The sequence below is a fragment of the Euleptes europaea genome, chromosome 21 (genome assembly GCF_029931775.1).
Source record: "Euleptes europaea isolate rEulEur1 chromosome 21, rEulEur1.hap1, whole genome shotgun sequence".
NCBI classification, from domain to species: Eukaryota; Metazoa; Chordata; class Lepidosauria; order Squamata; family Sphaerodactylidae; genus Euleptes; species Euleptes europaea.
In genome coordinates this window covers 2,510,431-2,537,404 of record NC_079332.1, presented here as the reverse complement: position 1 = coordinate 2,537,404, position 26,974 = coordinate 2,510,431, and the positions used below count along the sequence as shown (strand labels likewise).

Here is a 26,974-nt window from a genome sequence, read left to right as displayed (position 1 = left end):
CAGGCTTTATTCTAATCTAACAGTGATTTTTTAAAAAACTGATCTGCTTTTTGCAAAACCGATTGTGCACTAGATTAACACCGTCTGGAAAGAAACACGAGTCAGAAACAGCCTACAGTTTTAGAGGGTGCTAGATGCAGGATCACACTACTGACGAGACGTCAGAAAGCTAACGTTCATTCTGTGCGAAGTCAAAAGGTTTAGCGTTTGGGTTTTTGTTGGCAGAACAAAAGAAGAACAGCAAAACATTAATTTGATGTTCAATTAAAAAAAAAAAACCTGCCCAGCTGAATTCAGTGTAAGTGAACCACACCCTCATCAAAGGTAACCCACCATTGTTACTAAGTGAATATAAGAGGCCCTCCAGATTTATGATATAAAATATTAAGGGCAGCCAATTAAGCATCATTTCCTGTGCAGAACAACGACGTGTTTCCCCTTTCAGAACACAACAGATTTAAAGCTTGGTTATAGGGGCAAGTGAGAAATTTGCAGCTAACTTTACTCTGTTTTTATGCTGTTTCTTGGCTGGGCTGTCCATGGCTTCTTTGCTTGATTGGGATTCAGCCAGTGGGCAAAGCGGTACAAATGGGCTTTCTGCAGCACCAGGCGCTGAGGGGACATGGCTTACTTCTCCGTCAACCTCCAAAGGACCGACCTCCTTCTCTGTATCTTCTGCTAAAACCGTCATCTCTAAAAGGAAAAAAAGAGAGCAGTAGTTGAGTTCAAAACAGAAGAAGAGGAGTTGGTTTTTATATGCCAATTTTCTCTACCTTTTAAGGAGAATCATAGTTGGAAGGGACCCCCAAGGTCATCTAGTCCAACCCCCTGCACAATGCAGGAAACTCACAACTACCGCCCACACACACACCCAGTGACCCCTACTCCATGCCCAGAAGATGGCCAAGGTGCCCTCTCTCTCATCATCTGCTTAAGGTCATAGAATCAGCATTGCTGACAGATGGCCATCTAGCCTCTGCTTAGAAACCTCCAGGGAAGGAGAGCTCACCACCTCCCGAGGAAGCCTGTTCTACCGAGGAACAGCTCTAACTGTCAGAAAGTTCTTCCTCATGTCTAGAGGGAAACTCTTTTGATTTAATTGCAACCCGTTGGTTCTGGCCCGACCTTCTGGGGCAACAGAAAACAACTTGGCACCCTCCTTTATATGACAGTCCTTCAAGTACCGGCTTGCAATCTCCTTCCCTTCCTCTCCCCACAGCAGACGCCTTGCGAGGTAGGTGGGGATGAGAGAGCTCTAAGAGAGCTGTGACTAGCCCAAGGTCACCCAGCAGGCTTCATGTGGAGGAGTGGGGAAACCAACCCGGTCCTCCAGATCAGAGTCCGCCGCTCTTAGCCACTACGCCTCGCTGGCTATTTGGAGACTTATCTCCTCCAGTGCAGTGATGCCAAAACAACAGCTTCTGAGAAGGATGAACTAATAGCTCAGTACACTACTCATTATGTACATGAGCGAACTACTGACGAGAAGAACAGGATATCGTGATCAGAGGCACCTGCACATGCCCCTAGAATGCTTTACGGAAGGGCTGGGGGAAAAACGGAAAGGGTAAAAGCTCTTCTGGCACTGTTAAAACTCTAGCAAGGACTTGCTGGGGAGGGCGGACCCCAAATATGAAAAAATAAATGAATAAATAGGCTGCGGGGGTGACCACGTATTTTGCACTCAATGAGCGCTTAAAATCTGGAGATGTCAGAATGAGGGAGACGGGAAATTAAGGACGGACTGACGTCCAAACGAACCCTGCCGACACAGTTTGAGAGAGGCATCCTTCTGGGGGTGGTGGTGCTGATCCTTACCGGACATGCTTGACGGGTGTTCTTCAAACTGAATGAGGTCTACTGATTCGAGAACGACAGGATCGGGCCTCAGCTGCGGGGAGGGGAGGCAGGAGGGGACCGGCTCGCACAACAGATCGACGGGAGACGTGTTTGTGAGGCAAAGCAGCTCTTGCTCAGCATGACTCGAAACTGCAGGGAAAAACAAGGAGGTGCTGGTTTAAAATAAGCACACGTCTCTGAAGAGGATTTTGCAGGTAGCTACTATGATTTAACCACTCCTATCCAATCCGTGGATGCAGCCGGACAGTACGAACTTGGTTAAGAAACCATCAGACCTTTTTTAAAAAAAAGCATATCCCACTGCATACAAACCTATTCCAACCTCCAATTTTCCTCAAAGGCCTGCTCTATGTTCCCCCCATCAGAGGGATACCGGCAACATGGGCAGGGTCTCCTCAGCAGCGGCCCCAAAGTTACACAACTCCCTCTCCAGGGAAGTTTACTCTGCCCCCTTTCCTTACTGGCCTTTAAAATACCAGGTAAATCCTCCTGCACTGCAAAGGGCATTTACAACCTCATTTGGTTTTACTTGATCTGCTGTTGTTTTTCTTGCGCTACAATGCATTCGACTACTGTATTGTGCGATTTTATTTGTTCTAGAAAATGCTAAAATTACAAATATATAAATTGTAATAAGGTGCATCATTAAAGTTAAAAATGTAGGACCTATAACATAGGGAAGTCTTTCACAGTCAATAAATACATGCAAACTCAAAACACATGCGATGTAAACTCTTAGTGACCAAAGTAGGACCCAGTAAGGACCAAACGCATTTCAGCCTAAAAAAAGGCCTTCCTCAGTGGTCAGACATAGAACTGTAATCTAGTTTAATCTATGTTATAGGTCTTATGTTTTTAACTTTAACGTGAACCTTATTAAAATTTATACATTTGTAATTTTAGCATTTTCTAGCTCAACCTCTTCGGTTTGGATTCAGCATTTTGGTTGAGTTTAATTTGTCCCCCCTCCCTTTTTTTGTTGTTCCAGTTTTATTTGTTCTTCCTTGGAAAACTCTGTTTGAAAGGCAGACTATAAATACTGCAATAAGATGCCAACTGCGACACAGAACTGGCTTCTCGAAAGAAGCAGGCAGACAGCTTTACGCACAGATGGCACAGCGGGTACTATACGCCAACCGATACTCTCACGAGAGATCATTGGCACTCCCGGCTAGCTGAAGGTTCTAGAGACAAGAGCCCAAGGTCGCTCCTGCCAGCAAATTGTTCACATTACCGGTATTTGGCGCGTCTACGTTTAATTCCAAAGGTCTGCTCGAACTCGGCACATCGGCGACTTGTCCGTCATGGTCAGCCAACGGGTTTCCGGGATTTTCATCAGCGAGGGGAAGACTGGGCGAGCTGAAACGAGCTACAGGGAGGCACACCGGTCGGCAAGGTTGCGCTCGCACAAGCAAGCTTAAATACAAAAAAGCTACTCTTGAAGAAGGCCCGCTCAAACAAAAAAAACCCCAACAATTGGGGAGTTACTTACTTTTCATATCGTTCTTAAGGACAACGATCCTCTTGTGTCCGTGACCTTTTATCCAGACTACCTGAACAGTGACAAAAAGTCTTGAGTGAAAACCCAGACGGTTGATCCCCCCAGTGCAATTCCCTCCGTTTTAAATTTCTCCGTTCTCGTGTGGCTTCTTGGGCCTCCCTTCTTAAAGATATTAAATCCCACGTCAGATTGGATCCCTTTACCCCCCACCCCGAGTTTAAACACATTTCACCTATGCTATACGGGACAGATTCCCTTATTCATTTTCCGTTAGAACGAAATGAAATTTCTTCCCTCCTGAAAAGAAGAGGAGTTGGTTTTTATATGCCAACTTCCTCTACCACTTAAGGGAGACTCAAACCGGCTTACAATCACCTTCCCCTCCCCACAACAGACACCTTGTGGAGTAGGTGGGGCTGAGAGAGCTCTAAGACAGCTGGGTCTGGCCCAAGGTCACCCAGCAGGCTTCCTGTGGAGGAGAGGGGAATCGAACCCGGTTCTCCAGATCAGAGTCCACTGCTCTTAACCACTACATCATGCTGGCTCTCCCTTACCTTCTGGTAAAAAGGGGAAGGGAGAACCATGCACACCAGCTTGAGCTCCTTGCAAGATAGGAGACAGAATTTACTAGATAAAAACAGAATGTCATCAAGCTTCTTTTTCCCTTTGAATGGAAGAGATCTGCGGTGCTCATTCTGGCAGCCCTGCTCTCCCAAGTACCAGCCTCCTCCTCAGCAAGCTGCTCAGGGACCCCAACGTATCTACAGCTAAAAAAAGCCTACGAAAACTGAATTTGAGCAGACCTGCCCGTTCAGTAATTTAAACAACAACAACCCACAAACTACAAACCGGTGGGATTGCCCCCAAGAGTTCTTCAAGGTTGTTGTAGCCGTAGACTTTCGGATGCAGCACCTCTCCTGTGTATTTTGTGTATGCCGTCGAGAATTCGTGAAAGAAGATCTGCTGGTAATGGTAAGTGTGGAGCAGGGACCTGACTTTCTTGGCAAACACATACAGGTCTGTAAGCATGACGTACTCCGCCTCATCGTCGGTAAAGACCTGCGAAGGAAAGGCATGCCTGAATCATCTTCTACGCTCAATATTGATTTGCGTACAGACGCACAGTATCTATCAATGCGCAAGGGAAAAAATGCCGATCAGGTCGAGGACAGCAACAGTTTCCATCAAAACTGACCTCCCTCTTCCAGTACCGATATAACTAGCCCAATTCCATCTTGCCAGGTTTCCTGTTCCTGCCCAGGCATCCGCTATTCAGTTCCTATCCCCTGTCCTTACAACAAAGAAGAAGAAGAGCTGGTTTTTATATGCAGACTTTCTCTACCACTTAAGGAAGAATCAAACCAGCTTACAATCACCTTTCCCTTCCCCTCCCCGCAACAGACACCCTGTGAGGTAGGTGGGGCTGAAAGAGCTCTAAGAGAGCTGTAACTAGCCCAAGGTCACCCAGCTGGCTTCATGCGGAGGGGTGGGGAAACCCACGCAGTTCACCAGATTAGCCTCTGCCACTCATGTGGAGGTGGGGAATCGAACCCGGTTCTCCAAATCAGAGTCCACCGCTCCAAACCACCCCACTTAACCACCACACCACACCGGCTCTTGCAGTTGTCAGGTTTTTTTTTTTTTTTTTTCTTGTGTTGCCTAGAGATTGCAGTGTCCTTCCTTGGTCATCCTAACAAGAGACCACAGCAACATGAAAGCCCCTAAGGTGCTGTTTTTTCCCATCCTTTCATCAACATTAATTGTACATCCTACTATGTCTGAAGGGGAATCAGAGCCTCGGTCCATCAAAGTCAGTATTGTCTACTCAGACCGGCAGCGGCTCTCTAGGGTCTCAGGCAGAGGTCTTTCACATCACCTCCTTGCCTAGTCCCTTGAACTGGAGATGCCGGGGATTGAACCTGGGACCTTCTGCATGCCAAGCAGGCGCTCAACTACTGACACACACCCCTTACCTCGACGAAGTAAGGCATGCTCATCAGAAGTTCAGTAAAGGTCATGAAGCCATATTCGCAGGGATTGAGGGTGGTGTTCTGGGTGGTTTCGTAGCGTCCCTTCAGCTGATCCACAGAGATGAAAGGGGCTTCGTCCAAAGTCATCAGCAGCACCAGAAGCTGAGCGGTCAAGGTCCGGAGAGACTTTTTATTGATCAGCTGGACCTGTTTACCGGACTCCACATCAACCACCTGAAGAAAATTCTGAACTGAAATGAATCTGAACGAGCCAAAGGACCGGAGGACAGACCGGCAGGGATCGGGTTTAGAAAGGTTCGGCCCGGTTTGGAGAGGGGAGGGAGGCAAGGAAGAGGGCCAAAGGTCAGGAAAGAGGCTCTTATCGAATACAGCATCTGTATTAGCTACCATCACTACACCACTTCTGAACAGAAATGCGAGTTTTCTACGAAGCCCATAAATATATTGGTTATCCACCCCTCCCTATATTGAATGCTTGCTGCAATACTATTCCACCAGCTTGTACGTTTATATGATTACTGGGATACCTACTGCTTGAAGAGCACAATATATGAAACTGAAGCAGTAAGAAGAGTTTAACGTTTCCAATGAGGCAATTCAATGATGCTCGGACCGGCCTGCGTCTACGAAAGTGGTAGGGTTTTTATCTTAAAGTTCATAAGAACATAATAGAAGCCCTACTGGATCAGACCAAGGCCCATCAAGTCCAGCAGTCTGTTCACCCAGTGGCCAACCAGGTGCCTCTAGGAAGCCCCCAAACAAGACGACCGCAGCAGCATTGTCCTGCCTGTGTTCCAAAGCACCCAATATATTCAGCATGCTCCTCCGATCCTGGAGAGAATAGGTGTGCATCCTGACTAGTAGCCATGAATAACACTTGCTTCATGATGAGAGGCTCTGTTTCCCTGAGAAGCAGGGCTCTTTAAGCAGAGAGCTCTCGAAATCAGGCCTGTCAAACCTGTGCGTTATTCTATTAACAGGCACAACAAAGACCGCCCCGCAAGCAAACCAAGCAGCAAATTTTATATCATCCTAAAAAAAAGGCTTACCTTGACAATATGGCAAAGTTTCTGCATTAGAGCTGGAACAGAGCCGACGTTGTAGTCTTGGAGGCGCAAGGAGTAACCAAAGGTTTTCGCGTACTCTGCGAGGACATCAGCCATCATGAGGCATTTGTCTTTCTGAGAGCGGAGCAATTTAACAAACTGGGCGGCCAAGGCTTTGACCTGTTCGACTTCCGTCAGCGTGAGGATTTTCTCTTCTCCACACTCTAACACCTGAGGGGTGGAACTGAGCTCAGTTAGGGAGAGGGAAAGACTGGAGAAAGGCAACGCTCAAACGCCAATGAGTGCGAGCAACATATGCCAGTTTCCCCTTGCCAGTTCAATGAAGTTTCGGGACACAAGGGTTTAAAAAAGAACAGATTAAGTGTTAACCTGGAATGTTAAGGGCTTCGGGGTATTCTGGCTCTTCGAGTAAGGGGATTTCATGCCTAACCCAGAAATACCTACAACTCACCTGCAAGACATCCGGTATGGCTTCAAAGAGTTCGAGTAACTTGGTGAACCCATAATAGGCAAGTTTGCACTGGCGGCCAAAGTGATGGTGGTACGAGGGTATGAATTTATCAAAAGGCATGCGGAAATAGGGCTGATGGCGCAGCAGGTCGACCACCTCCTTCGAGAACTGCTTTGTCCTCTCGATTTCCTCCTTGGTGCGTTCTACGTGTGGGAGAAATACAAATATAAAACAGTCATTTGTGAGATCCAGCTTTATTGCATAAGAACATAAGAAAAGCCCTGCTGGATCAGACCCAGGCCCATCAAGTCCAGCAGTCTGTCCACACAGTGGCCAACCAGGTGCCTCTAGGAAGCCACAAACAAGACGACTGCAGCAGCACCATCCTGCCTGTGTCCCACAGCACCTCATAGAATAGGCATGCTCCTCTGATCCTGGAGAGAATAGGTATGCATCATGACTAGTATCCATTTTAACTAGTAGCCATGAATACCCCTTTCCTCCATGAACATGTCCACTCCCCTCTTAAAGCCTTCCAAGTTGGCAGCCATCACCACATTTTGGGGCAGGGAGTTCCACAATTTAACTAAGCGTTGTGTGAAGAAATACTTCCTTTTATCTGTTTTGAATCTCTCACCCTCCAGCTTCAGCAGATGACCCCCGCGTTCTAGTATTACGGGAGAGGGAGAAAAGCTTCTCCCTGCCCACTCTCTCCAAACCATGCATAATTTTATAGACCTCTCTCATATCTCCCCTCAGCCGCCTTCTTTCCAAGCTAAACAGCCCTAAGTGTTTTAACCGCTCCTCATATGGCAGCTGCTCTAGTCCCCTAATTATTTTGGTTGCTCTTTTCTGCACCTTCTCAAGCTCTGTAATATCCTTTTTTAGGTGTGGTGACCAGAACTGTACACAGTATTCCAAGTGTGGCCTCACCATAGATTTGTACAAGGGCAGTATGATAGCAGCAGTGTTCATGGTACACACTATACCAAGATTCCCCAACCTTTTGGCACCTGCTGGCATCTCTGGAGCTGTGACGCAGGGTGGTGGGCGCAGTTGTAAAATGGCTGCCTGAAACGCTGAATAGGGCGCCTTTTAATTTGCACAGCCAGTCCTCAGCTAGCCTTGCCCACTTTTTAAAAGTATTTGGCGGCTGCCCGGAAAGGCGGTTGGCCTGAATCAGTAAAAGGCAGCTTTACCTTGTCTATCAAGGAGGCCACAGCCTAAGTACATGATTCATGTGCAGAAGGTCACAACTTCTATCCTTAGCATCCCCAACCAAAGACTAGGTAGCAAGTGCTGGGGGAATAAGAACATAAAAACAGCCCCGCTGGTCAGACCAGAGGTCCATCTAGCCCAGCATCCTGTTTCACAGTGGCCAACCAGGGAACACAAGCAAAGGCCTTCTCTGACGTTGCCTCCTAAGCGCATTTACTCCCTCCGAACATGGAAATTTCCTTGACTCACCTTGGCTAGTAGCCATGGACGGGCCTCTCCTCTACGAATCTACCTAACCCCCCTTTAATGCTAGCTGTGCTCCTGGCCATCATTACTGCCACTGGTGGTGAAATTCCAATATTTAATCATTTGTTAAGCAAAGGAATAAATACCCCTGCTGCTGGCAGTAGACAGTGCTGAACTAGAGGAACCCGTGGTCCAACACAGTATAAGGTGGCTTCATATATCCACATACTAGTTGTCTTTTAATATGAGATGGAGGAGGAGGAGGAGGAAAAGGAGAAAAAGAGTTGGTTTTTATACGCCGACTTTCTCTACCACTTAAGGAAGAATCAAACCGGCTTACGATCACCTTCCCCTCCCCACAACAGACACCCTGTGAGGTAGGTGGGGCTGAGAGAGCCCCAAGAGAGCTGTGACTAGCCCAAGGTCACCCAGCTGGCTTCGTGTGGAGGAGTGGGGAAACCCGGTTCACCAGATTAGAGTCTGCCACTCATGTGGAGGAGCAGGGTATCAAACCTGGCTCTCCAGATTAAAGTCCACCACTCCTAACCACCTCTCTTAGCCACTACACCACGCTGTGGATTTTACAAACAGCAAGGATGCGAAGCAGGCGCAAGTCCAACATCTCCTAACGCAAAACCTCAATCAACTCAGAATGTGTCCTTTAACATAACTGGCATTCAGGAGTACCCATTGTTACATGGCTTATTAAAAAAAAAGATGTTTAAGATCTTCAAATAAGGACATAACTCACCTCTTTTGGGGATGCAGATTACCATTTCATTATCCTGTTGATACAGGCAGATGGTTTTATCCGGAATTTCAGACAGCAGATCAACCAACTCGCATACTCCGTATTCAGTAACATCCCAGTCTTTTGAGAAACACCTAGTTGTTTCGGGAGGGGGGGGGAAGAGTTTGAAAGCAACGTGCTGGGTGTTCAGATAGTTAATCCGGCTAATTGAACGGAAACAAATGGCATGATGTCAAGGTCCCCATGAGGCTCCCCCACCAAGAGCACAAAGATATAAACAATGTAATGTGGTGGAAAGCGCCGTCAAGTCGCAGCTGACTTATGGCGACCCTGTAGGGTTTTCAAGGCAAGAGACGTTCGGAGGTGGTTGGCCATTGCCTGCCTCCATGTGGGCTGAGAGAGTTCAGAGAGAACTGTGACCGGCCCAAGGTCACCCAGCAGGCTTCATGTGGAGGAGCGGGGAGTCAAACCCGGTTCTCCAGGTTACAGTCTGCAGCTCTTAACCGCTGCTCCACAGTGGCTCTCAAACAAATGGAATAAGGACACATGTTTGAATCGACACCACCCAGAAAAAAAGAGACACTTGGTGTTAAATGGCTACTATTCAAACCCCGTCCTGCTTCTTCGTTAAAACCGGCCCCCAGAACTGCTCACGAGAGCGCAGGGTGGGATTACAATGCTTTCTTGGGGAAAGGACTCTAAACCAAAGTTGATCCAGGCATGATAAAAGAGCAGTTGTCTTCTCAATCAGGTGCCTCCAGGAAGCCCCCAAACACAAGCTGCAGCAGTGTCACTGAATTGTTATTTTATCCGTGTCCACATATTGTGACACTTTTAGTGCCTTTTATAAAACAGTTAAACAAATTAGTATTAAAGTAATTTTAAAAACAAAGTGCGCGTTCACTGACCAGTGATAAGCCTGGAGAAACTCTCTCACGACCACTTGTTTACTGGCTTGGCTCTTGAGAAGTTTCAGCAAGTCTTGGGTAAACCGCTTCACTTGGGCCCTGTGTGTCAGAGTAAGCAGGCGCTTGGTTCCCATCCCGAGAATCTGCATGCAAAATAAAACATAATGAACCCTTCTGCGCAAAAGCCTTTGTCTTTTTTTTTAACTCTTTATTTTATAATAACAAGAACAACAAAATAAAAATACAACAAGTTAGGTTAAACATCGTTCAGTCGAGATAATGTTTCAATACTCGGTTCCAATATATGTTCCAATATTATCCCTAAGTACTTTTTACAGAAATCATACCATTTTTGTATTCACTCAGCAGAACTTAATAAACGCAAATCGTACGATAGTTTCGCGGGCATCGTTCACTTCGTGATGCCCCCTTTCCCACATATTCTAGAAAAGGCAGCCATCTATTTAAAAAGTTTGTAGAGTAAGAATAAGTTATTTGCTGCTTCGAGTTGTGAAGATACCTTATCTAGAAAATTATAAAGGTTCCACACCATCTCATACCGCCGCCCAGCAGATCGCATCTGATCTATTCAGACGCCAATATTACGAGCATTCAAAATTATACCATTCTGTTTGCTTAGCATTCGCCGGTGGGGGGAGCACAGCTGTCACAGCGATGAAAACGCAAGACCAAACTCACTTGCAGAACGTGAGGCACCGCTTCCAGCAGTTCCAGCAGCTTGGAATACCCATAGTCAGACACACGGCACTGCTTGGCAAAATGGTGATGGTACATGGGGATGAATTTGCTGATGGGCAGGATGCACGACGGCTGGTTTTTCAGCAGGTCGATCACTTCTCTGCTGAACTGGACGAGCTGGGCGTTGCCCACGGGGCTCTTGGAACGCAGCAGCCAGGGATCTAAAAGAGAAGGGGGGGAATGCATACAAACGGTACTGTTGTTTAGGTGAGGACACTAATGCGACATCACAAGCAACAAGGCAAAGGCAACGGAACAAACTATTGCAGACTGAAAAGTAAAAAAGCACCTTAAAAGGGCTAATAATACTTGGTTTTTAAATGCCGACTTTCTCTACCACTTAAGAATCAAACTGGCTTACAATCACCTTCCCTTCCCCTCCCCACAACAGACACCCTGTGAGGTAGGTGGGGCTGAGAGAGCTGTGACTAGCCCAAGGTAACCAGTTGGCTTAGTGTGTAAAAGGTTAAGGTAAAGGTCCCCTGTGCAAGTACCGGGTCATTCCTGACCCATGGGTTGACGTCACATCCCGACAATTCCTAGGCAGACTTTGTTTATGGGGTGGTTTGCCAGTGCCTGCCCCAGTCGTCTTCCCTTTACCCCCAGCAAGCTGGGTACTCATTTTACCAACCTTGGAAGGATGGAAGGCTGAGTCAACCTTGAGCCAGCTACCTGAAATCGACTTCCGTCGGGATCGAACTTGGGTTTCATGCGTAGGAGTGGGGAAACAAATCCAGTTCACCAGATTAGCCTCTGCCGCTCATGTGGAGGAGTGGGGAATCAACCTCGGTTCTCCAGATAAGACTCCACCGCTCCAAACCACTGCTCTTAACCACTACACCACACTGGCTCTGATCTTACAATTGGGGCTGTGGTTCAGTGGTAGAGATTGTAAATTCCAAGATTACATGGTCACTACTACCCAGAGTGCCTACTACTTCAACCTCATCAGCCTCTGGCCCTATTCCACGGCATTCCATCCATCGCCCACGAAGGAGGAAGATACCACACACATGGCTAACACCAGACACAAACCACTGACAACTGGAAAGAAGGCAACGGCAGCAGCGAAATGAGTACCTGTCGTTGGTGGCGGGGGCTTGTTGTGTATCCACTTCACAACTTTAATCCCGTTCTGGGCGGTGGCGATGTTGACGCCAGGAATGCAGGTGATGAGGTGCTCCAGAGGGACCCCTCCCTGGCCTTCCGGGACCATTTCGAGGTTGCTGAACTCTGAAGCATAGCAGTCGGGGAAGCTGGAAGAACAGTGAATCCTGAAAAATGGCGCACCGATGCTAAACTATCTCATACATTATTTATCATTTTTGACAAATCCTGCAGTAATACAGGTGAAGGTATGTATAGGCCGGCAACTTGGGAGTCCAGCTTTGTTGACACGTTGGTCTTTAGAGGGTCTAGTCAAAAACGGGAGTTATTTGGCGAGAATAAGGTCAAATCGGTGGCTTCTCCGAGAGCAGAATCGTCTTTTGCCTATTCTGGCATTTAAATAGCCAGCCAGGAAAAGTTTGACTGGAGAATGTCTTTGTTCCGATTCTTCAGCATAGCTAGTCAGCCTTTCTAATGAGAGCTGCACATCAGATGCAGAGGGAAGACAGATATTGACAAGTAGCAACCTGAGTCGATGCTGGTGAAATTTAAAAAAGGCTTGCACCAGCGGGGAACATGTAGGTAGAACTGTGAGGAACCTTGTTAATTTACTGGTAATTAAACAACTAAGCCCTGCTTTGTGGCGCCCCATGGTATGTATTCTGAATGCTGGGATAGAATAGGCTAATGCGGTCTTGGGGCGTATCGGCAGAGGCATTACAACCAAATCGCAAGATTATCAGTCCCGCTGTAGACAGCATTGGTCAGGCCGCACCCGGAGTACTGTGTGCCGAGAATATTTGTCAAGGTCTGCCTTACCGCCTTTACTATTGATTTAGAAAACGAATCTGCCTCCTCTCCAGAGAACTGCTCGAGGGGGGCTCACAACTACAGCAAGACCACTACTTTACCTCAGTAAAGGCACCGTCCCCTCATGGGACTGCAGCAAACTATGGACTTGAGGCGCAAAAGTCTTCAGGGACAGAATCACGAAAGGAACTTTGTAGGAGTCTGGATCAAACTCGTGTTCGCTGCACCAAGAGAGAGAGAAAAAGAGAGATCGTTCTTCTAGTCCACCTCGCTCGACTAGACTCGGGGCAGACCGCAACATTTTTTTTAAAATGCCACACGCCCTCGACAATACGAGACGCAGCTCACCTGAAGTCTTTGTTTACGCAGTGCTGTTTGCAAACGGGTTCGTGGTATTCCAGCTCTTCGAATATTATAGGGCTGCAATTAGCAGAGGAGCCGTCGTGGGACTGTGAAGATCCCAGAGGACTCTGCCTGGCTTGACTACTGGGCAGAAGGCACACGAGTCGCCCGTTGCCTTGATCGCGGATCCCTACCACGTCTGTTAATTTATACAAATCTGATACATTTAACTTGTGTCCAAACCTTAAAAGACAGAAGATTTAAGATAAATTTTATTTATTTATTATACTTATAACCTGCCCTCCCCAGCAAGCTGGCTCAGGGCGGGTAACATCATTTTAAAACTACAACACAAACATACAATAAAATCCATAACAAAACCATCAATAAAATTCTAAAAACCTAACATGGTGGCGCACAAGTCTAAAAGCTGTAGGGAACCGTACAGGTGGCAATCCTTTTGCCATTTGTTGTTCCCACTAGTAAAGGGGATTAGGTGGGGGGAAAGAAAGTATGTGTGTCTTGAGGGGGGCGACAAAGGCAAGAGCTTGTCCCACCCCTGAAATGAACGGTCATTAAAAAAAAAAAACTTATTGCATACGATTTTTAGCAAACTACTAACCTGGAGAGTAATTTCAGAAACTTACTTTTTTTCATAAATCGCTGTAAATTTGAAGAGAGGCAGACAAGAAGCTGGAGCATCTTGAAGAATGGATATTGCTTCTGAACTGCAAAACAGAAGCATTGTAACGTTACGACAGGCAAGCGATTTCTAACTTTTGAGCCTATTTTTCTCTGCTCGGGACTGACTGGTGGGTGTTAAATCGTGTGAGGGAAAACCACGTCCCCCCTCGCTCAGCCAGGTCTCGGTCGCTTAAGCCTGGTCGTAATTACTCTTCCTGATAAGCTCTTGAAGTGTACCGGTTTTTGTTCTTCACTGACCTAGCGTTACGCAACATTGCACAACATCAAGATGGAAGAGAAGGGAACGCACCGGGCCTGCGCACCATTGTTCCAAGAGATGGGACAGAGGTTAGAAGAGAGCGGAGCATGACTGCATCTCAGCCACCTTCTCTGCATTCTACTCCTCCATCACTGTAAAGGTAAAGGTAGTCCTCCTCTGCAAGCACCAGGTCATTCCTCACCCATGGGGTGACGTCATATCCCCATGTTTACTAGGCAGACTATGTTTATGGGGTGGTTTGCTATCACCTTCCCCAGCCGTCTTCCCTTTACCCCCAGCAAGCTGGGTACTCTTTTACCGACCTCAGAAGGATGGAAGGCTGAGTCAACCTTGAGCCGGCTACCCGAAACCAGCTTCCGTCGGGATCGAACTCAGGTCGTGAGGAGATTGGACTGCAGACTGCAGCTTACCCCTCTGCGCCACGGGGCTCTTACATCACTGTACACCCCCCCAATTGCTGGGATACCCCAGTCCCGGGGGCCCATTCCAATCAGCAGGCCAGAGACCAAGACAAATAAGGACTCAATTCCGGCTGAACCAAAAATTTCTTATCTGGTTACTATATACAAAGGGAACTGGCCTTCCTCAGTCATCTCGCTTTCAGCAACTCTTTCTATTATCAGGTTAGTAAAAGGCCCTGTTCTGTCCATGTTAAACACACCCGTTCTCCCAAGCATTTGCTTGCATAGCTGACTTTAAGCCAGGGGTGTCGAACTCAATCGTTATGAGGGCTGGATATGGCACAAATGCCACTTGGTTGGGCCGGGCCATGCCTCGCCATGCTAGATCAAGTGTGGGTGTGTGGGGGGGGGGGGGTTGCCACCTTGTGGGCTGGATAAGAGCTGTCAAGGGGCTGAATCCGGCCCGCGGGCCTTGTCTTTGACACCCCTGCTTTAAGCCTAACAGTTGCTCAGGTCAGCACAGGAAATCCACTTCAGCTGCTTTTAAAAACATTTACCTGACCAAGGACAGGGATTTACTGGTCGTTCCGGTGGCTAGCGAGACCTGGATCCTTTTGCTGCCGATTTTGCACCTGTGGAGATGGTTGACGGCCCTGATGGCTTCTTGGAGATTCTCCATTTGCACCACGGCCTTCAGCTGATAATCAGTGTGCGGACTGAGCTCTATGGTTTTTACCTGGAAGAGATAGGGCAGGGGACAAGGTGAAATCTTCTAAGGAAGTCGGAGCTAAACATTCTTCATGTCTCAAGACATGCAACACCAGATATCCATCCTTGTCTGCGTATTCACCAAGTTATTATAAGCAGCAAGGCTTAAAGGACCTCTGCCTAGTCTGACGTGTTCCTTTTGCCACCTCTTCTCTTCCAATCTCTTTCAATATTACGAAACAAACCCCCGCCAGCAAACGTTGTGGCTCATAGTCAGAGCGGCATTTACTGCTTTTTAACATAATTTTGAGAACGCAGCGCACACAATGCTTAAAACCCTGTGGCAGAAGGACAGCTCTGAGCCTGACTTAAGGAGTATGTTTATTTCAATACACCGCTCAATGAGGAAGGACTACATATAATTTACCAGATTCAGCAGCTGAACTGTATTACCCAGCAACCGCCTAGCTAAGCAAGTTAAACAATCAAGACATGCAATGACAAAAGGAGAAACAGACATTACATCTTTTTCTTTATTTACCTTGCCATGCCTAGAGAAGGCTTCTTGCAGAATTTGTTGCAGCTCTTTCCTGGACAGCCTGTAGTCCAAGTTGCTGACCTGAATGTCTGTTCCATTTGCAAAAGGATCAGGGCCTTCCGTACTACTAGAGTGGCTTATGATATTGAAAGTAAGCGGCGAAGATCTGTTTGAGAGGTTTGGAGACACACTCCTAATGAAATAGAGGGGAGAATAATCTATAATAATTTGTTCCACAGATCTGTTTCACTGGACTTTACTAGTTCTGTACATAAGAAGAAGAGTTGGTTTTTATATGCCGACTTTCTCAAACCGGCTTACAATCGCCTTCCCTTCCTCTCCCCACAACAGACACCCTGTGAGGTAGGTGGAGCTGAAAGAGCTCTAAGAGAGCTGTGACTAGCCCTAGGTCACCCTCCTGGCTTCATGTGGAGGAGTGGGGAAACCAACCCGGCTCACCAGATTAGCCTCTGCTGCTCATGTGGAGGAGTGGAGAATCAAACCCGGTTCTCCAGATCAGAGTCCACCGCTCTAATGGAGAGGGGCCGTGGCTCAGTTTGTAGAGCATCTGCTTGGCATGCAGAAGGTCCCAGGTTCAATCCCTGGCATCTCCAGTAAAAGGGACTAGGCAGGTAGGTGATGGGAAGGACCCTCTGCCTGAGATCCTGGAGAGCTGCTGCCAGTCTGAGTAGACAATACTGACATTGATAAACCGAGGGTCTAGTTCAGTATGAGGCAGCTTCATGTGTTCAAGACACATAACTGTCTTCAAGGCAACCTCAGAATTAAATGTGCCCCAGGACCATTGAAAGGCGCGTGGGGGGTAAATGCACTTTGGAGATTAACCAGTCCCATCCTCAAGAGAGAATCATGGATCTTGGAGGTCTTTCTAAATTGATCCCCTCTGCATGATTCCTTGAAGCTTGCGGTGCAGAAGTTCCAGGTGAGTGTCTATCTCAAAGGACTCCTGCCTTCCGTTTCCCCGTCCTGTTTCATGTGGTCAGACCCTGTCCAAGCAACACAGAAAACACAATACCTACAAGCGTTCGGCTTACCGAAGAGAAGTATATTGTCACATCAACACCTGAAGCTGCCTTCTACTGAATCAGACCCTTGGTACATCAAAGTCAGTATTGTCTGCTCAGACCAACAGCGGCTCTCCAGGGCCCCAGACAGAGGTCTTTCACATCACCTACTTGACTAGTCCCTTTAACTGAAGATGCTGGGGATTGAACCTGGGACCCTTTTGCATGCCAAGCAGATGCTCTACCACTGAGCCACAGCTTCTCCCTATGGCTCTCCAGGGCCCCAGGCAGAGGTCTTTCACATCACCTACTTGCCTAGTCCCTTTAACTGGAGATGCCGGGGATTGAACCTGGGACCTTCTGCATGCCAAGCAGATGCTCTAACACTGAGCTACATCTTCTCCCTATGGCTCTCCAGGGCCACGGGCAGAGGTCTTTCACATCACCTACTTGCCTAGTCCCTTTAACTGGAGATGCCGGGGATTGAACCTAGGACCTTCTGCATGCCAAGCACAGGCTCTACCACTGAGCCGTGGCTCAGATACAAATCTAACAGGTGTTCCGTTTCACTCACCCGACATTTACACTATCCTTGCACCAGCTCGAACAGCAAAAGAGTGAATAGTGATTGTCCTGGGTGCACAGGCCAATGTCCAAGTATTTCTTGCTCTATCCAAGACTCCCTACGCAAGAAAGCGCTTTCCTGGAATATTCAGAACCTCCCAGCAATATTTGCGGGGCACGTACAGAGCTTTAACGGTAAAACACTCACCGCGACGACCAGCAACTCTGAGAGATCAGTAAAGGACTGAGCTGCCTGGATGCCGACAGCATGCTGAAAGCAGACGGATAGCTGACTTGGAACACACCGTCCTTCTCTTTTCTCTCTACGGGAGAGTTGCTGACGCTTCTGGCTGCAAACGCATCCTTTCTGTATTGAAAGGGAGAAGGACGGAAATGTTAGTTCAGAGTCCTTATTTGAGTCCTGACAAAACTCATTCCTGATCTTAACAGAACCCAGTCCCGCTCTTGACGCACTTTTGAATGTTTTTATAAACCAGTTCTCCCGTTGCGGCCCTTGCCAGAGCCGAAGGTGCAGAATTTGCCAGGTTAGAGTTACTGAGTGAAGCCAAGCTCTCTCTTGGCTGATCTTGGTGGCTTTCGGTACTTCTCACAGTCTTAGGGCTGAGCACTGACTTGATACGACACAGCTCCTTGAAGGAAGAGGGGGGAAAATACATGTCAGAAAGCAATCTGTACTCTTTTGGAGCAAAGTAACTGCATATGACCCCTGCCCACTTCTACTATGGTGAAATCAGGCCCACGGTGTGATGGGTGCCAGGAGGAAAGAGGGGGACACGAGAGCAGGGTGCATCCCCAAGGCACACGCACACCTTGGCTCCGGATGAGAAAAGGACAAAATCCACCTCTTCTCCTCCCCTGCATGCACACGCACATAGGGTTGCCAACCTCCAGGTAGTAGCTGGAGATCTCCCGCTATTACAACTGATTTCCAGCCGATAAGAGATCAGTTCCCCTGGAGACCAGGATGGACCGGGCTAGCCTGATCTCGTCAGATCTCAGAAGCTAAGCAGGGTCAGCCCTGGTTAGTATTTGGATGGGAGACCACCAAGGAATACCAGGGTTGCTGAGCAGAGGAAGGCACTGGCACACCACCTCTGTTAGTCTCTTGCCATGAACCCCCCCCCAAAAAAGGGGTCGCCATAAGTCGGCTGGGACGTGACGGCACTTTACACACACACACGTTTTAAGGGTACCAGTTACCTGTAGGCTCTTGACATTTGTGTTTTTCGCAGCGGACCCGTGAGTTTGAAGGCCTTTCCCTGAAAGGGTTTTAGAGTTGGAAGACTGGTCGCTCGACTCTCTGCTTGGGAGGCACAGCTTAGAATTCTTGTTCACTTTTTTGGGAGACTTCACTTTCTCAGCTCCGACCGAGCCCGCGTTCTTGGCTTCCATGAGCTCTCTGCTCTGGGGGGTGAACGACACGACGATCCGGTTGCCGAAGACATCTTCGTTCTCCATCCGCTTCTGAGCGCGCTCGGCACTGTCCTGGTTCAAGAAGCGGAGGATGGCGCTGCTGCCCGAAATGGTCAACACTTTGCCCCCACAGTTGTCCGACAAACGGCGCAGCCGGTAACAGACGCTTTTGGTGTCCCGGTTTGTAGGCAGGTTGTAAACATACAATAGAGTATGGCATGCCTAGTACGGGGACAGAAGGGTTTTTTAATTGGGCTTCGGAATGCGGACTTAAAATATCTGCGTGCTGGCCTTGCTCCCAAGCAACCCAGGTTCCAAGTCAGGTAGCAACGGCATAAAAAACAACGACATAAAACCAACTGAATCATTAAAACATTAATAGTCCCCCATTCGACCAGCCTGCCCTGGAAGCCGGGACACAGTCACAACGACGTATTTTCCACAAGGGTGCAGTGCTTGTAAAAATACACCAACGGCTGAAGAAAATAAAATCTAGAAATCCTTCCTATACAGAAGCCTGGAGATAAGATGATGGAATATGCGACCATAGCCAAGACGACCCATATGATGAATATAACGGATGAGGAGACTGTTGATCAATTTAACGATAAATGGGAACTGTTTTATAAATATACAGAGGTTGAAGGTTAGGTAATATCAAGAACTAAATGCTATATTTCTATGAGCCGAATTTCTTACTGGGGAGTAGAAAACTATATATTTAGTCATAAATATTTAGGATATGCATTTTCTAAATATAAGTATAAAGTGTTAACTTGTAATGTGCTTGATTCATATACAAGATTTGTTGTGATGTTAATGTTGTTGTTGTTTTGTACTGTTTGCAGACGGATATATCTTTTTGCTTCCCCGTTCCCTTTCCCCCCCCTTCTGTACCCTTTATAAAAATTAATAAAACTTAAAAAAAAAAAAGAAATCCTTCCAATAAAGGTAATAGAATCATAGAGTTGGAAGGGACCACCAGGGTCACCTAGTCCAACCCCCTGCACAATGCAGGAAATTCACAACTACCTCCCCCCCCCCCGCCCACTGCCCAGAAGATGGCCAAGATGCCCTCCCTCTCATGATCTGCCTAAGGTCATAGAATCAGCATTGATGACAGATGGCCATCTAGTCTCGGCTTAAAAACCTCTAGGGAAGGAGAGCCCACCACCTCCCGAGGAAGCCTGTTCCACTGAGGAACCGCTCTACCTGTCAGGAAGTTCTTCCTAATGTCTAGATGGAAACTCTTCTGATTTAATCTTAACCCGCTGGTTCTGGTCCGACCTTCTGGGTCTCTTCAGTTTAAGCTGCAACAGCGTCTACCCTTGTGTTTTGCAAAATTAATCCCTATGACCAGAATTTTGACTGAGGCTTTTAGCAGCAGTGTCCGTGAGTTTCTGCCCTCTGGAGATGCACGATATGTTTAAATTTCACTACCTCCAGCAATTAATTTTGCTTACTGTCTTTCCCAAAGCACCCAAGTAAAATCCGGGCGTGATGACATAAAGTACTTCTGAACTCAACCGATCTGGAGGATGCTGGTTGTGAAGAAGTCCCTGGGTACTCGTTACAAAAAAAAGGGGACAAGGAGAACAAATCCCTGGCTGTTCAATCAGGTGTTAACAACTGTTTCAAGATTTCTATAGCAGACCCAGTAAGTTACCCAGTCTTTATGAAATGTGCTATGCTGACTAGGTGCCCAGATGGAAATCGGCGCTCCAATCTATTCAACTAACAGTTGCAGAGGGGGGGGGGGAAACCCGCTTACTGGTTTTCTGAATGGTAATCGTGGAGGCAAATCTGAAATAAATTCTTCAAATCTGACCAGCTCGTGGGCGTGATGCAGGAGTGCTTCAGAAGCCTGGTTTTTATGCACCAGGATGATGTGGAAACCATGACGGTGTCTCAGGTCGCTCAGTTCCAGTGCAAAGTTCACATCGGCTGGAAAGCAAAACACACGTTCCCGTTGTCACTGGGAGTTTCCTTTTGAGACTGCACAGTAACTTTAGGGAGCATTTAATTATAAAGAAGAAGAATTGGTTTTTACGTGCCGACTTTCTCTACCACTTAAGGCAGAATCAAACCAGCTTACAATCTCCTTCCCTTCCCCTCCCCACAACTGACATCCTGTGAGGGAGGTGGGGCTGAGAGAGCTGTGACCAGCCCAAGTTCACCCAGCTGGCTTCATGTGGAGGAGTGGGGGAATCAAACCAGGTTCCCCAGATCAGACTCCACCGCTCCAAACCACCGCTCTTAACCACTACACCATGCTGGCTCTCAGTATGTCCATAAACCTAGAGAGCCAGCATGGTGTAGTGGGTAAGACTTTAGTCAGGAGAACCGGGTTCAATTCCCATAATAATAATAATGAACCACTACGCCACACCTGTTTGACAGTTTATAAAACGTGATTTGAAAAGTTTGCTACACTCATCCAAAACATCTTAAGGTGTTCTCCTCCCCACCAGCCTTGTGTGTGTGTAAAGTGCCGTCAAGTCGCAGCCAACTTATGGCGACCTTTTTTGGGGTTTCCACGGCAAGAGACCAACAGAGGTGGTTTGCCAGTGCCTTCCTCTGCACAGCAACCTGGTATTCCTTGGTGGTCTCCCATCCAAATACTAACCAGGGCTGACCCTGCTTAGCTTCTGAGATCTGACGAGATCAGGCTAGCCTGGGCCATCCAGGTCAGGGCCCACCCGCCTTAACCACCCTTAATGTAAGCTACAGCCCACCCTCAGTATAGCACTCCTACGCAAAACTCTGCACCCTAATGAGCCAAGTCTCATTCTTAAAACCGGAGCAGGAGCTCACCAAACAAGCCACAAGACCTTAAGAAAATGATACTGCTTAGACGTACTGGACACGAGGACCACGGTGGCGGGCGCGGCGTGGGTATCGGCAAATCTTCTAAGGCTCTGCCTGAGTTTGTCGTCAGCTGCGTTCTTCGCGGTGGCATTGATGTGCGCCACGGTCACCTAAAGAAGCGGAAGGACGTTACACAAAGGGGACCTGGCGAGCAACTGGTAAGCTGGCAACAAGGGCCCCGCCGGGATAACATTACATCCAATCCAATCCACCTTTATTGGCATATACCCAGAAACACAACATTAGCAGTGAACAAAATTCTCTGCCCATTCATTTCCAGTTTAAATACAGTCCACGTTTCTTGTTTTATCTGGCTAAGGGCCGTAAATAATCTATCCATCCATCTGTTCATCCGGTTTAAACTTTGGTCCTAGTTTTGACAACCTCCATCAGCAGCAGACGACATGCTTCGCTGAACACAAGTATTTCTCGGCAGCCAACATTTCTCCGCTTCAACACAGCCTGCCCCAGAAGATCCTGAAGCACCAGAGTACATCACCTGGCAATTGTTCAGCTCCTCAATCACTTCTTTGTTCTCCTTGCAGATGTCACACACGCAAATGAATTCCGCCTCCCGGTGGCCTTTGAAAAACTTCTCCCGAATCCGCTGCACGACGGTCACAGCTGAGCGGCCCGACGGAACGGAGCAGTTTTCAATGTCCCAGAAAACTCCAATCGGAGGCAGGTTCTCTAGCACTTGGCTAGTCAGGGCAACTTCTGGAGAGCCTACAGTTGGGCGGATGGGGAAAAGCAAGTACTGCTGTTGAGAAATTCTACTATATTTTCACCCAATATTTCTGCATTCAAGCTCAGAGCCGCTGTTACGTCAATAAGGTTTCAGACCATGCCAACAGCCATGTTAGCCAGACGCTACGTCCAAATCCCAATGACATCTCACTTATGTGTTTGCAGATCCTCAGGACTCGAGGACCTCCCCCATTACGTGTTGTATTGTTCTTTGTACCATGAACCCAGATCTAAATTTCTTGCCTCCTTTTTATCCAAGGTTAGCTGTTTTAGTGACCAGGGGAAGCTTTCTTTTCTCCTGTCCGATACCGATTGCGCTGTTACTTACAATATGTCTCTTTTTGCCCTAGCGGCCAGGAAAATTCGAGCCAGCATTGCGGTTAAACCGGACAACACTTGTATTTGATTTAAATTTATTTTTGTACTTGATTTTAACTGTTTTCTTGTTGGGTCTGATTTAATTGTGTCTACTTGGTTGTAATGGCCTTTGGCTATATACAATAAATCTGTACCTACCTACTATATTTTCACAAGGTCGTCATGTGAAACAAAAATCAGAACGCTATATTTGACACATAATACACGGTATCATTTAACCATACCCGAGGAGAGCTTTTTCATATTAAGAACCACCCCAACCTCATCTATGGTCCCCGTTTTCAACTTAGGCCAAGCTTGGATACCGCGTGGCGGTAAATCCAGGTCTACCAAGGAGCATACACAACAAAGCCAAAACAACTCCCAGTTTTGACGTTATCTTGGAAAAAGCCACAGACAAAAATATCTTCAGGCAGAAACAAAGCATTGCCACGTACCATATTTCTGTGGCAGCTGTCCGAAGCTGCTCGCCAGCAGGAAGCTCTTCTCTTTCCTTGTCCCTTTGGTTCCACAGCCGTTACACAGCGGGACGGACACAGGTGCCGTGGGCGTGCTTGGAGGCGGGATATTGGGCCAGATTTTAGCTGCGTCCGTCACGCTCTCTCTGGATGGCTATTGGGAAAAAGATTCAGCACCATTCAGCGTACGCTATTAACCATACCAACAGAGGTAGTGAAGCTCGGGAACCAAATACTGTACGTTCCACACAGATGAAGACATGGGCGATGCTACAGCGTGTGTTATTTAAACCAAGCTCTTCTGTTTTTTTTAAATAATATTTTTTATTTATTAACAAAAGTTACAAAATCAAACCAAACGCAACATGCTTACACAAACCATACATACAGTACATCAAGCCTTCCGAAAGGTGCCGTATATTAACTGCCTTCTATATCAGCTAGGACAACAAAAATGCCTCACTTGAAACACATGGTTATATAAAACTCTTAAATCCCATAATTTATTTATTTATACACACACACACACTGCCTGATAATTATCAGATTAATCCTGATTATTTTGCTACACCTGAGCATGGTGGAGTGGGAGAGCCAGCGTGCTGCAATGGTTAAGAGCGGTGGTTTGGAGCGGTGGAGTCTGATCTGGTGAACTGGGTTTGTTTCCCCACTCCTACATATAAAGCCAGCTGGGTGACCCTGGGCTAGTCGCAGCTCTCTCAGCCCCACCTACCTCACAGGGTGTCTGTTGTAGGGAGGGGAAGGGCAGGTGATTGTAAGCCGGTTTGATTCTGCCTTTGATTCACTGGTTTGAACAAACAAGTGGTGGCGGAAACTACTGTCTGATGGTGACCCCGTAGGGTTTTCAAGGCAAGAGATGATCGGAGGTGGTTTGCCATTGCCTGCCTCCGAAGGAGCTGAGAGAGTTCAGAGAGAACTGTGACTGGCCCAAGGTTGGTCCCCCAGCAGGCTTCACGTGGGGGAGTGGGGAATCGAAACCAGTTCCCCAGATTAGAGTCCGTCGCTCTTAACCACCCCACCACACAGGCTCTCTTAAACAAACCAGTGCTCACCCTGAATTCAAAACAGACCCTAAACTAACTCTGGCCCATGGAGTCTCAAAATAAATGTAGAAGAAATCCCCATATATATTTTTCTTCCTTGTCATATAGAGGATGGTGCCGAGTTGTTTTCTGCTGCCCCAGAAGGTTGGACGAGAACCAACGCGTTGCAATTAAATCAAAAGAGTTTCTGTCTAGACATTAGGAAGAATTTTCGAACAATTAGAGCAGCTCCTCAGTGGAACAGGCTTCCTCGGGAGGTGGTGAGCTCTCCTTCCCTGGAGGTTTTTAAGCAGAGGCTGGATGGCCATCTGTCAGAAATGCTGATTCTATGACCTTAGGCAGATGATGAAAGGCATCTTGGCCATCTTCTGGGCATGGAGAAGGGGTCAATGGGTGTGTGTGGGGGGAGTTAGTTGTTAATTTCCTGCATTGTGATGATGACTAGATGACCCTGGTGGAGCCTTCCAACTCTATCCTTCTATGATTTAACAGAACCCTTACAGTACACAGTATAAGAGAGTACAAACCTTGCTTAAACACTCACTGCAGTAGTGAGAGCCCTTTAAACACACCGATGGTGCCACTTTCAGGTGCAGTGAGCTGGTGCAAACGCAAGACGCATGCTCCGATTGTGCGATGTGTCCTTCCAGAAGCCCTGTAGCCCCGCTTGTGAACTCAGAACAAGAAAAGTAACTCGAAGGCGCGCAGCTCGGATGGGCGGGATGCTGAAGCAGTTTATGCGCACTGCCTTGACAGGACTGAAAGTGGAGTTTCCCGCAGCACGGGAAGTGGGGACAGGAAGAGAGGTTGTTTTCCAGGCACGCTCCGGGCAGGTCACTCGCAAAGCCTGCCACGCCACTCCTAACGGGGACGTTCTTCAGCGAGGGCGCAGGCGGGTAAGCGAACCCCGGCCCGACTTGACAAGTGACCGTTCCCGCGCCGTGCAAGCCCAACGCCGCACCAGGGTGAACCAAAGCGCCGCCGCCACCGTGGAGCTGAGGAGCAGCTTCCGAGCCCCGAGCGCAACAGCTTACTTTGGAACCGGGGAAAAGCTGCATTTGCTTTTGCTGAAGAGAGCGGACGTCCGGGAGGGGGATGGCTGCTAGCTGTTGGGGGCCGGCACGGCGAGGAGACGGGGCATCCTTCAGCTCCACGGGGCCCTTCCTGTTCTCTGTGGGCTCGTTCTGAGGGGTAAAAAGCCGTTACAGACAAGGCTCAGTGCCACAGCAGAAAGGAGGCCGTCGTCGCTGACAGGCAAAACGATAACCCGGTGGAACATTAATTCACAAGATTAGATAAAACAGGATTGCAGCATCAAGGTTCCCTGCTGCCCCCCCCCCCCCCAAGAGAGACCAATCTGGCCATCCTGTTGATCCCTTCATGTATTTTTACATAATTTATGCCGGTTTCTTGACTCTGGTTTCAAGAAGAGTTGGTTTTTATACCCCGCTTTTTCTCTACCTTGAAGGAGTTCCTCTACCTTGAAGGAGTTTACATAATTTATACCACTTTCTCAACTGGTTTCAACTAGTTTTTTTCTCTTCTAGAAGAGTTGGTTTTTTACACTGCTTCTTCTCTACTTTTAAGCAGCTTAAAATCACCTTCCCCTCCCCACAACCGACACCTTGTGAGGTAGGTGAGGCTGAGAGAGTTCAGAGAGAACTGTGAGTAGCCCAAGGGCCCCCAGCTGGCTTCATGTGGAGGAGCGGGGAATCAAACCCGGTTCTCCAGATTAGAGTCCACCGTTCTTAACCACTACACCACGCTGGCTCTAAAGCAAGGAATGTGCAGAAAGAGGAGTGGAATGGTGATTGGACAGGAAGACTGGAGTGATGGTGGTGTTGGGAACACTCCCAGATTCTAACTCCTGGGCCTCTTCAAGACCTAATTTAATTTCAGCCTCACATTGCTGCGTCTGTGTCTCCAACCTTCTCTTCCACATTGAGAACCAGATGCCCATACATGTCTATATATCTAACAGCGAAAAGTGTGGCCCCATCTGCGGATATCTACATCCGTGGCTTGGGGCCACGCTTACCCTAAACAGACAGTTCTGCAAATCTATGTAGCAGGATGCAGCCTATTCAGTTGCAAACTCTGCATTCCTTTGAAAGCCTCTCTAAAGTGGATGGAACAGGAAGTAAATTTATGAAGTTAGAATAAGAGCGCGTCTATGGCAGCAGAGACCACGTCGACAGTTGAGCACAGATCAGAACAAAGGAAAAGCCATGCTGGATCAGACCCAGGCCCATCAAGTCCAGCAGTCTGCTCACACCATGGCCAACCAGGTGCCTCTAGGAAGCCCACAAGCAAGACAACTGCAGCAGCATTCTCCTGCCTGTGTTCCACAGCACCTAATATATTCAGCATGCTCCTCTGATCCTGTAGAGAATAGGTGTGCATCATGACTAGTATTTGTTTTGACTAGTAGCCATGGATAGCCCTGTCCTCCATGGACATGTCCACTCAATGGTCAAGTAATAGCTTGGCTAACATAAAATGACATGGGATTGCCATGCATTGTAATACTGTTATGAACAATTGCGAAAGTGGGGGAGAAAAGCTTTTCCCCAAAACAGCCCACAGGTCTATGACAAGGTTCCACATTTTGCAAATTGATATACAATTCCTACCATCTTCGCACTGAAAGATAAATTCTGTTCCGCAGCTGAAAAGCAATTAGAGAATTTCCAGAGCCATGGTTTGGCATCCTTATCTTGCCGCTGAAGCCAGCCAAGCGATCTAGCACAGACGTCCTCCGTTGTGTTTCTTTCCATTATACAGCCCTTTGACGTTCGGCATTCTTGCATACTT

General features: G+C 47.7%; 1 protein-coding gene across 1 annotated transcript; it reads right to left on the bottom strand.

Moving 5' to 3' along the window:
- Positions 1-438: 438 nt before the first annotated feature.
- Positions 439-26,974, bottom strand: MARF1 (meiosis regulator and mRNA stability factor 1). Its single transcript, XM_056866246.1, has 26 exons — positions 26,794-26,974; positions 24,688-25,344; positions 23,076-23,250; positions 22,013-22,239; positions 21,506-21,623; positions 20,417-20,589; positions 18,433-18,867; positions 17,686-17,861; positions 17,420-17,578; positions 15,626-15,815; positions 14,934-15,112; positions 13,659-13,739; positions 13,018-13,254; positions 12,771-12,890; positions 11,833-12,008; positions 10,693-10,913; positions 9,994-10,136; positions 9,086-9,219; positions 6,871-7,073; positions 6,402-6,629; positions 5,335-5,565; positions 4,211-4,420; positions 3,353-3,413; positions 3,095-3,229; positions 1,819-1,989; positions 439-693 (listed from the first exon to the last, which is right to left on the bottom strand). Exons 1-26 carry the CDS (start codon positions 26,968-26,970, stop codon positions 458-460), a joined length of 5,253 nt encoding a protein of 1,750 aa, XP_056722224.1. The 5' UTR covers positions 26,971-26,974; the 3' UTR covers positions 439-457.

Excerpts from the sequence above, each read along its gene's own strand:
- MARF1 (XM_056866246.1), bottom strand. The coding sequence starts at position 26,970 with ATGCAAGAATGCCGAACGTCAAAGGGCTGTATAATGGAAAGAAACACA. Across the intron at positions 10,914-11,832 it reads GCCCCCGCCACCAACGACAG|ATCCCTGGCTGCTGCGTTCC; the intron begins GTACTCATTTCG and ends CTTCTCTTTTAG. Across the intron at positions 9,220-9,993 it reads TTTCTCCAGGCTTATCACTG|GTGTTTCTCAAAAGACTGGG; the intron begins GTCAGTGAACGC and ends CGAAACAACTAG.